Here is an 11,379-nt window from a genome sequence, read left to right as displayed (position 1 = left end):
CAGGATCAATGATTACCAGGATTTCACAACATGTTACTGTATTATTTCACAGTAAAATACTGTATTCAGACCATGCATCCTCTGTGATAACACAACAAATTAAGTGATTTTCTTGCTTTTATCGCTCTTGCTTTAAATACTAATTTCTTTCTTTGGTGCAGGTTTCACTTAAATTGAAAAGGGCACCGCTGAATGTGCCTTAAAATAAACGATGCAACATATAAATCTATGTGAAATTGTTGTCTTGGCTTATTGTTTTCAGGTGCTTCCTGGGCATTAATCCTGAGACGGACTCGAAAGCCAAAAAGAGGCATGGCAATTTAAACCCCCATGTCAGCACATTCTTCAGAAATATTCTTGACTTAGAGTGGTGCACCTGGTCTGCCCCTGGCTCCGCCTCTGCCCAGGTGTTCCAAATGCCACTCAGCCGTGTATATATAAAGAGAAGCTGGAGGAGAAGGATGTCTCGCCTGTCCTAACGCCGGGAGACACTCTCCTTAGAATACCTCTTTGCCATTTTGAGCTGTAGGCCATATTTTTGCAGATGTGCTTATGTTTAGCCTGTAGGACCTGGTAGTCCAGTTTTCGGCTTTATTTTGTTTCCCTTAGGGTTTATAATTGATTTCTGGTTGGGGGGGGGAGAGCTCTGGGTCCTACGACCCCTCCTTCTGTTTGTTCCTTTTGGCCACTCCTCCAGACCTCTTCTTGTTTCCCGTTTCGCTTGTGTGAGCAAACGGCTGATTATCAATAAATGCTCGTTACCAAGTACCGGTTATTGCGTGTATTCTTTCATGTTGCGGGTCTCAGCACGAGCCACTACCGCGGAGTAGAGTTTGGGGCCGTAACAACATGTCCAAGACACTGTGAAATGTACTTTGCACTTCAATGGAGTAATAAAAAGTTAAAATGGACATTTTCTTTGTTTTTCTTTGTTGATTGAGCTGATTCATGGTAAAATCCCAGTCAAATTTACAATATATTATCGTATTTTTAAATTTTTATATTTACAGTAAATTACTGGCTACTGTGTTGCATTACTTCTACAGTAATAGTGTGGAAATACAGGTAATTACTGTAATTTATGTACAGCAAGGTACCATAATACCACAGCTCTGTACTGCTATATCACAGTAATTCCATGGGAATGGCAACTGTAAAGTCACAGTATTTAATTGTACTTTTATTCTAATTTGCTGTAAAATATCTACAGTAAATGACTGTGAAATATTTAGTCAATTACTGTGAAATCCATGCAACTAGTAGCCAGTAATTTACTGTAATTTTACAGCCAAACATTTTACAGTGTGGGATCTAGTTGGGTTACATTTATGGAATTGGGGCAAGTCATACTTTGTGTTTGCCAGTCATTTCATGGGGAGTAGCCTAATGATTATTACCTTCACTATTCATAGGCTCATTGTAGAAGCCACATTAAGAAGCACTAACTTCTGCTGTTTTATTATGGATGCCAAACGTGTATGTTTTATTAGATGCAAACATAAGAGGAGGAAAATGAGCACTGGAATTATTTAGAAAGGTGATATGACAGTACAGAGATGCATATCAGTGAATCGTCATGCCTTCAACATGTTTCTATAACTTGTATCTGTGCACCGCGTGTCAACTTTGTAATTTCCACACTTCTTTATCCCTGCAGCACTTCAGTTTTTCTGCCACCAGGTGGCGACCCAGGTCAGCTATTATTATTTTGAAAAAGTTTAACTTGAGAATGCTTGGAACTGGAAGACACCATGCCGGACCACAGACCTACAACAAACTAATCCAGCAGGAAATATGCCCCCTCCAACTCCACCTTCCCCCTAAACTCCGCATGAGCTCGTGAGCATGCTCGTGTAATGCCCAACCCCACTCTCCGGCGTTACCCAGACAACCAAACGTTACCATGGAGACATGCATACTCAAACTAAAGGTTTGACTGAAGGGATGCTAAACGCGGAACATATACAAGAAAAGTCACGTAGCTATCGTAAATAATGACTTTTGATAACATAATTTAGCCGGATACTGTAGTTGTTGAGTAAATAATTGCACTTCTTCAGTTGTCATGTATTTCAGCTCGTGAGGACTTCACGGCTGTGCCTGTTAGCGGAGAGGTCATTAAGGTAAACTGCCGTTAAGCTAACTAGTTGCTAAAAGTTTGCTAGCTAACGTTTGTTACACCAATCTACAACATCCACAAATGATAAATACATTTCTACAGCCAACTACGAATATGAAAATAAACAATGTTGACTGAAATAGTTATTGTGAAAAAGGCAGTGGTGTAAACAAAGTAACTAAGTAGATGAAACAATTCAGAGGTATATCGTGTACTGTTACTCCACTACATTTATTTAATACCTGTAGTTACTTTGCAGATTTGGATTAATTATGTGAAAATATAATAAGACTTTAGTTACACCCGGAGTAAATTCACAAGCTACCCTGCAGCATGTAAAGTAATGTAAACTAGCTGCACCTTTACCAGCTTTGATAATACTTAAATGTATCAATAATTATATACAAAACGCATCATATATATTTGTTCTGAAATGGGCCAATCTGCATGAGTACTTTAATTTTTATAATAGTTTTGTACTTTTTCTTGTGTAACATTTTGATAGCAGGACTTTTACTTTTTGGAGAATATTCCTACACTCTGGTACTTCTACTTTTACTCAAGTACAATAATTAAGTAGTTCTTCCACCTCTGGAAAAAAGTCACGAAACTTGGAAAAATGTATCGTTATGTCACTGCATTTCAGTTGTGTGCTCCTTGTGATAACAGGTGGAGAAAGCTTGGAAAGAAATGGATGACGAATACTTTAAAACCATTCGTCCGGTAAAGCTGGTTATTGGTTGGAATATTTTTTCTTCTACTTCTGTGGGATAAACACAGATATTGTCCATCTAAATTACAACCTTTTACATTATCTTTCTCTCTATCTTTTTCTCCCTGTACCCTTCCTTTAATATCCTTACACAGTTGTTTATCCAATGTGTGGCTTCTTCTGGTATAACCAGAGAGTCTTGGACAGAGGAAAATGAGCTGGCATTGGATCCATTTATTGTGGACACATCTCTCACAACCATGGTGGTCTACATGGACGAGCATGACAAGCTGCATGTGGAATACTCCATGCCTGAAAAGGTATGGCACAATGTTCTTCTCACTTGTAATACTGTTAATTGTATTTCAAATGAACCATTGTCCAAGAGATCTCTTTTCCTGTACAGTATGTCTCATTCCAAAATCCAACTGCCTTACTGTGTTTTTCATCTCTTCAGGTGGTGCAGCCTTTGTCCTATTTTAGCCGCATGGAAGGAACCATAATCACAGCTGAGACCTTTGATGCGGTGATACAGTTTAGCACAGCCCAGGGCGGTTCCAACCAGAAGGTTCTTCATGACATGACTTGTTTGCATGCCCCCTCAATTGCCCTCACCTCCTTCAGGGGAAGGAGCACCAAGGATGATTATACCAACGACATTCACTGCTATCTTGCTAGCATCACAGGTGGGTTCCTAAGTGGAGCAGAGAGAGAGACAGTTAAGACGATTAAATGACAAGTCTCAAGATAACATAAATGCTGAAATGTTCACAAAGCCACATGTTACACTATTTTCTTTTCTTACAGATGATGTGTTTAAGAATGAGGGCTACACAGTTCTATACATCCCAATGGAAGGCCTACAGTGCAGCCCTGAGGTGGCCAGCAAAGACAAAAAGCTGGTGCAGAGAATGGAGGGTAAGATCCTGATACAGCTTGTGTGTTTGGGAGGGGGGTTGGGGTGCCTTTCTTCTTTCACCCATCTCTGTGGAGTCTGTATCTAGGAGGTCACACCTGTTTCTGTTCAAAACCACATTGACTTTCCAACTCTTGAGATTGTATTTAATGCTGTACTGGGCTCACAGCCTCTTACTCACATCAGTCTAATTTGTCCATTGTTTTTTTCTACTCTTCTTCCACCAATAGTCTTTCTTTCTCAATTTCCTCGTCAACTCTCCTTAACATCCATTTCTCAGATTTGAACATTTCCTTCATCATATTCACATCCTTCCATCCTTTGCTGCATCTGTCATTCTGTGTTTGTCTTATCCAGACTATTTATTTGTTCTCATATATTCAGTCATTTTATTTAAAATAAGGAGAAAACTTGCTACCTCTATTTACCTTTTCTTACACCTTTTCTCTCTGTTATTAGTTATTGTGATCCGCTGGACGGATCAGATCAAGGAGCTACTGAATGCAAAAGCAATAACGAATATGAAGAACAACTGCGGCCCTCTTGAGGAGATAGCCTTCTGGAAGAGTCGCTCTGCCAAGCTGTTGAACGTCAGCCAGCAGCTACAAAAGCCAGCGGTCAGGCACATCCAGAACATACTGAAGCTCTCCAAGTCTCTCTATGAACAGCGCTTTAGCAATCTGGCCAAGGAAATACAGGTACTACACATCTAGAATATCTTCATCAACTCTTACTCACTGACCAACAAGATATTTGTTCACTGGTTCTGCTATTTATTACAACATTAACGCATCACTTTACCAACTATTTGAAAATGTTGGCATATTATCATCTTCACTTTGTGTGTTTGCCTAGGAATGCTCTCTGCAGGCCCAATCCAACCTGCTCTACCTGTCCATACTGAAGGAGCCGTGTGAAGAGCTTACCCAGCTCAAGCCTAGCCAAGTTGCTCCCAAGCTGCGACACATTGTCAGTCTCATTCGCATCATCTGGGTCAACTCCACAGACTACAACAGCAGCGAGAGGATCACCGGTCTATTCCGCAAGGTGCCTGCAGTTTACCGCATCAGATCAATCATGAATTCAAGTTGTGAATCACCTAGTACTTACATATGTTTCTATTCTAGTAAGAGTCATTGTTACTGAAAACCACTTCCACTCATTCTGGGTGTTCACACATCAGTTACAACGCCCTGAGAGTGAATGCACTGAATTCAATGCCTGATCACAGTTTTCATTACCTGAAGAGCTGGATCGTTTCACTTCAATTGCAAGCTGTGCATACACATTGCTCTCTCTTAAATATTCGGTCTAATTATTTTGTAAGTGTTTGAGTGCATACATCTGCTGCTGTGGCTGATGCTACATTGATAACCTGCCTGATAGGGTGAGCAGTAAAACAAAAAACAAAAACATCCTTTTTTCCATAGCTGATGATGGACATTTTCTGAAGCTGAAAGTGACAACGTTTTTTTTTCTGTTGTGTTGCAGATGAGTAATGAGATCATCCACCTGTGCTCCAATAGCCTCTCTCTGGACAAGCTCTTTGGGGGCTATGTGTTATCGAGCAAGCAGAACCTCACAGACTGTATCCAGTGCTGCCTGGCCTGGAAGGAAATTTACCTGCATGCCTCACAGGTTCACCAAAAGTAGGAGAATATCTCACATTTGTAGTGACTCTACGCTTTGTCATTAGGGTTAGAGGCAGACACAACTTATATTTGTTAGATTTCAAATATTGTAACTTTACCTCTGCCTTTACATCAGGTATTCTCCAAAAGGATGGGTCTTGGACCAAACCAGCATTTTTGTGGTGTTTGATGTCTCGATTCAGAGGTTCAAAGAGTTGCTTGAGGTAAATGTTCCACACACACACACACACACACACACACACACACACACACACACACACACACACACACACACACACACACACACACACACACACACACACACACACACACACACACACACACACACACACGTCTTCAGCAACAAAATACAATTCTACAAGCAATGTTTCTTCATTGAACATCTCTGTTACAGTATCTTTCTGCAAATGTTATGTCATGACAAGTGCTAAGGTTGAAAAAAAGGTATAAGTATTGTGAATGATTGCAGTGAGGTTGCATTGACACACATTACGCCACAATAGGAAATGTCCAATTGTATTATGTGTTGTCATTGCAATTTCAACAGATCTGAGACAAATACAGTAATAGGGGTTAGCATTTGTGGACTTGCTTTTCTTATTTCTTTCCAATTCTCTTTGTGAGAATATATATCTACCGTCTATCCCTGTTATTATTGAACACGCTTTGTTGTGAATCAATTCTCCATAAATGAATGATATATGACCTTGATTATATTTCAAATCAACCGTAATTTCACAATGTCTTGACTTTTTGGATATCATTTTCTCTTCCTTTGTGCAGGTATGTGACTGCCAGTATCAGTTTGCCCGTTGGGAAGATGGTCAGCAGAGGCCCCAGCCGTGCTTCAGCGGTTGCCAGGGACCAGAGTTCACCCACTCCCTCCTGGAGATAGAGGGCAACTTCCACCGGGGCCTGAAGAACCTGCACTCTCTTGAACAGGGCGTCCTTGATGTCGAGAGCTCCACATGGGGCAATGCATTCAAAAAGTAGGACTAAGTTTAATTTTATGAAAGTATAGGCTGCAAATCTTATTAAAACCTCTTAACACAAACAAACATTTGCATAATTTTGATAACCAGGTGATATGTTCCTGCGCGTGTGTGCTTGTACACACAGGTTTCGTGCGTTGGTGAAGGATCTGGAAATGTTAAAGCAGAACCTGATCAAATCAGTGTTCAAGACGGTGACCACAGTGGAGGAAGGAGTTCGGCTTCTTGACATTTTTAGGCCAATGTCTACTCGAGAGGTGTGTATCTCACAAACACACACGTACATTCACTCAATTCACTTTTAAACCACCAAACATATATCAATACATTAACACTTTTGATCACCTTATATTAATGAAACCTTAAAAAATAACTATACAGGGTTATTGTCGGTTTCTTACTCTTGTACAATTCGTGTACTCATTCACTTCCATCTACCCAGGCCATTAAGCGGACAACAGAAGAGAAGATGGAGCAAGTGTACAGCATCTTTCGCAAAGAGCTCAAAATGGCCAACAAGGAGCTGAATCAGAGGACGAGGTCTTATCCTGACCACATGGCCCGGATGGCAGGCGAGGCCCACTGGGTGAGGGCCCTCAAGCAACGCTTAGAGATACCCATGGAGGTGAGTTCATTAGACTATACGCTAATCTATTCCCTTTTCTACTTGTACTCAACCGTTACTTTCCACCACCATAAGCAGGATGCAAAGTAAAGATGTTTAGTTAGAACTCTGACTCTGCTTTGGTTGAATTGTAAGCATGTGCTCACTATTAACAGACGGTATTAATCTCTCCTTCTGGAGCTTCTTCCTTGATTTTTCTTCTCATTTGTCCTCTTTCGTTCCCCTCCAGGTGCTTCAGAAGGCCCACTTCATGCCTGAGTCAAACAGCCGCAAGCATGTCGTTTTCACCAATGCCCAGATGGTTCAGGTTTTTGACGAGAGGATGAGGAAGAACTTCAGCGCGTGGAGCCAGAACCTGGATACACAGTACCTCAAGAGACTGGAGCAGCCACTCCTGCTGCGCTGCAAGGACAAGACCGCCAAGCTGGAGGTCAACTTTGACAAGTGTGTGAAACAAGCAGCACTTACACACAACACCAGTCATTCATTTTTAAATATACATTCAGTGTCTTAAGTACTGATGCTAATACACTCTCTGACATGCTCATACACAATATATATTCATTTTAAGGCTAAATGTTTACATACATGACCTCTTAATTCATTTAGTTTTTTTCTGTGTGTTTTCTTGTCCAGCAACCTGTTACTCCTGTTCTCTGAGATCCACTACTGGGATCGACTGAAGTTTGAGATCCCCCAGTGTGTGTCTGACATTTACCAGGACAGGGAGGAACTCCGAGGCCTGAGGGAGAGAGCACTGCTGCTGACCAGGGACTACAACAGGTCTGACACACACACACACACACACACACACACACACACACACACACACACACACACACACACACACACACACACACACACACACACACACACACACACACACACACACACACACACACACACACACACACACACACACACACACACAGAAGAGGACGAAAACATGAATGAACTGAACAATTGATGTATGATATCAGGGGCCTGATGTATCGTCATATTTTAAACATCAGACATTATTCTTGGAAGGGACTGTGACTACCACAAACCTGATATAGTTTAGTCTATCAAATATATATATATATAATAGGGCTGTCAGTCGATTAAAATATTGAATAGCGATTAATCGCATGATGTCCAAAGTTAATCGTGATTAATCATTTTGTATTTGTTCTAAATGTACCTTAGAGGAATATTTTTCAAGTTTTTAATACTCTTATCAACATCTGAGTGGACAAATATGCTTTATGCAAATGTTTGTTTATTATCATTGTAACAATGACAAATATTCTCCTGAATATTTTCAATACAACAACCTGGAACCTCTCTCTCTCTCTCTCTTACACTCTCTCCCAACCCTGTCTACTTCTCTGCACTGAGCCAGTTACTCAAACAGACAAGCCTGTTTACAGTTGTCGGCGAAATGCCGCTCCTCTGTCTTCATAACAGTCAAAGCATGAGACTGAAGTTCCCACCTTGGGTCAAAAATCGGTCAAAATAATGCGCTGTGATGTGCAGTCGACACGTTGGATGCGAATTATCTCACACAGCCCCTCGTCCTCCACAATGTTAATTGTCCTGCAAGCTGTAGCCACCGCCACCCATTTAGCTATCGCTGTTGAAAGCTTGCTGCTCGTAGACGCCGTGTCCAGGCGTCTCCCCGGCAAACTTTCAAGCGTGGTCTGCCGCAAGCGAGCAGCAGGAGCGGGGCTGCAGCATCAGCTGTGTGCTTGGCTTGCTGTTTAAAACACCTTTTTTTGTATCCATATCTCTCGCTAGAATCTCCCACCATCCAACTAACAACAACAACAACAACGTCAAGCCTTTGGGCTCTGAAACTACGGGGCGGGCCGAGGACAAATAAACATGCGTTAATCGCACGTTAAAATAATTAGTGGCACCTTAACGCGTTAACTTGACAGCCCTAATATATATATTGTTTTACCAAGCTTTTGAATTTTAAGTTCTTAGCTGGTAATATAGGATATACAATAATTAAAAATGAAAACACATTCACTCCAAATTCACACAAAATCTCAGCAGTTGTCTGTAGTTGTTAACCAGTTAACTGAGCTCACCGAAATTAACTAAATGCCCTTCTGTGTGTGTGTGTGTGTGTGTGTGTGTGTGTGTGTGTGTGTGTGTGTGTGTGTGTGTGTGTGTGTGTGTGTGTGTGTGTGTGTGTGTGTGTGTGTGTGTGTGTGTGTGTGTGTGTGTGTGTGTGTGTGTGTGTGTGTGTGTATATATCAGGGTCATTGGGATGCTGTCTCCTGATGAGATAGGTCTGTTTCGCGAGCGGATTCGTTTCCTTGATAAGAAAATTCAGCCGGGGCTGACCAAGCTCGAGTGGTTTTCTAAAGGGGCTTCTAATATCTTCATCCGGGAAGGACTCCAGCACGTGAACAAGGTAGGAACACAAGGTTTACGCATAACTGATATAGCCACCTGTACAGTTACTGTAATAAATACTGTCTGTTTGGATTCACAATGACAAAAGTGGTGTCAACAGGATAAAAGTACCTCAAAGTATCCTCAACAGATGTGGATCATATTCTTGGATAGTGGTGTTTAGTCACTGATAAACTCCTCTCCTCTCATCTTAATCACACGATAGGTTCAGTTGTTGGTTGATGGATACAAACTATCCAACCTATCCATCTCCAACCTCTGTTGCCAAATCAGCGAAACATTGCTGGTTAAGCTGGATGGAAAGACTGTGTTCAGGTAACACTCACTTCCTCATTGCATGGGATGCCTAACAGAGTAAAACACAAAATGGAGAAAGGTACAGATATTGTTCATCATGTTTTTAGTCACTTCCTACGAAATGGTTCCTACAATTTATATTGTGTGTATGTATTTCAAATGTAAATTCATGAACTACTGTAAACATTGGGTAAAGTTGTTTTTATGAGTTGATTTTAAACATGACACCCTTTCATTTTATTCATCGTCTTCATTCATCCTTAAACTCAGCGTTGTGATGTGGATGTTGTCTATGCTGTCATTCTTTGAAATCCCCTTTACTTTAGTTCCAATATCGAGCTAATTATCTTGAAACAGGCCATATTATATTACTGACAAATCATTCATAAATTGTCACCACTTTTGCAATTGTCTGAAGTGATGCACACGGGTTGCATATTACCGTTCAAGTGATGCACATTGTTTTTCTGTGTTGGTTGAATCTTGGGTGTTTCTCCTGCAATTCTAAGGAACCTGGAGTTTGAGGATGACCAGAAGAAACACCAGCAGATCCAACTCCAAACACTGCGCTCAGCACACCAGGATATTGCTGAAATTATGTCTCACAGCACCTTCTCCAATGATGGGCCTGAGGTGTGTGCTCTTTCTCCTTCACTACTGGCGTTATTCTTCCTGCACTGTTAGGAAATAGTTGGAACACTGTAACATGTATAAGATTATTATTTTGTGCTTCCTCTATGTGAGAAAATAATGTTTGTATGCTAGGTGTAAGCCAACATGATAATGATGCAAGATGTGTTAACTTGAAACTGTTAAGTTGTAGCTCAGCTCTTTTTCTGAAGGTGATGTTTAAATCAACACAACATTTTGAAAAATGTTTGCATGAAAACTCAATGACAACAAGCAAGAGAGCAAACACTGCATTCTGCCTCTTTCTCATTAAGTCAAATCTCTTTCTGTTCGTATCGACTGTTTTATTTGATATCATGTACAGCAAACATACAAATGTGCAGTCCCATGTCATGTTTGTACCATGGTGTTTAAGGTCGAGGAGCACTGGGCGATCTATACAGAGAAGGTGGATCACATGGTAGAAGAAGCTCTAAGGAGCAACATCAAGAACTCCATGAAGAAGCTCTCCAGGGCCATCAATGGAGACAACAAGACCTCGCCTAATCCCTTGTTCAAAGTCATGGTAGCAATGCGCCAGGCAACTCCCACAAGTACACCGAAGGTACCATCAAACTCCTATTTATCTAAGTGCTATGGAAATATCAAAATGTATGTTGGGGTAGTTCTCTTTATGCTGACCTGCGTGGGTTTTGACAGGTCGAGATCTCCCCTACGATCGCAAAGCTCTCTCAGATTGTGAACATTATGCCTCAGCTCATCAACACCATCTCAGAATTTAAACGACTGTCTGAAGTTCTCTCCGGCAAGCAGCCAGAGGGGAATCCCATGCACATCAACATAGGTTAGAGCAACGTTTTTTAAATGTCCAAAAAGAGTACCACTGTGAATATCTGATCTGTTTTTACTGTGTGCTGAGAATAATGTAGACCCGAAAGTGCTTCTTCTCCCGTCTCCGTTGTCACCCTTGCCATCTTCAATCCTTTAGAGCAGGGGTCTCAAACTCAAGGCCCGGGGTCCAAATCCG

At 41.2% G+C, this 11,379-nt stretch overlaps 1 protein-coding gene across 1 annotated transcript in view; it reads left to right on the top strand.

Moving 5' to 3' along the window:
- Positions 1–1,979: 1,979 nt before the first annotated feature.
- dnah2 (dynein, axonemal, heavy chain 2) overlaps positions 1,980–11,379 on the top strand; it is a gene marked incomplete in the record, with an annotated part of 33,542 nt that continues 24,142 nt past the window's right edge. The window contains 19 exon segments of the mRNA XM_034220549.1: positions 1,980–2,123; positions 2,789–2,842; positions 2,987–3,151; positions 3,289–3,517; positions 3,639–3,749; positions 4,207–4,445; positions 4,603–4,794; positions 5,239–5,396; positions 5,515–5,602; positions 6,183–6,388; positions 6,519–6,648; positions 6,834–7,016; positions 7,246–7,460; positions 7,653–7,799; positions 9,267–9,423; positions 9,631–9,740; positions 10,232–10,355; positions 10,768–10,956; positions 11,052–11,196. Of these exon segments, the coding sequence (XP_034076440.1) occupies positions 2,810–2,842; positions 2,987–3,151; positions 3,289–3,517; positions 3,639–3,749; positions 4,207–4,445; positions 4,603–4,794; positions 5,239–5,396; positions 5,515–5,602; positions 6,183–6,388; positions 6,519–6,648; positions 6,834–7,016; positions 7,246–7,460; positions 7,653–7,799; positions 9,267–9,423; positions 9,631–9,740; positions 10,232–10,355; positions 10,768–10,956; positions 11,052–11,196 (2,821 nt within the window).

Source organism: Gymnodraco acuticeps, unplaced genomic scaffold (genome assembly GCF_902827175.1).
Source record: "Gymnodraco acuticeps unplaced genomic scaffold, fGymAcu1.1, whole genome shotgun sequence".
Taxonomy (NCBI): Eukaryota; Metazoa; Chordata; class Actinopteri; order Perciformes; family Bathydraconidae; genus Gymnodraco; species Gymnodraco acuticeps.
Note: the sequence above shows the minus strand (reverse complement) of the source record. Positions and strands in the feature narration are given on the sequence as shown.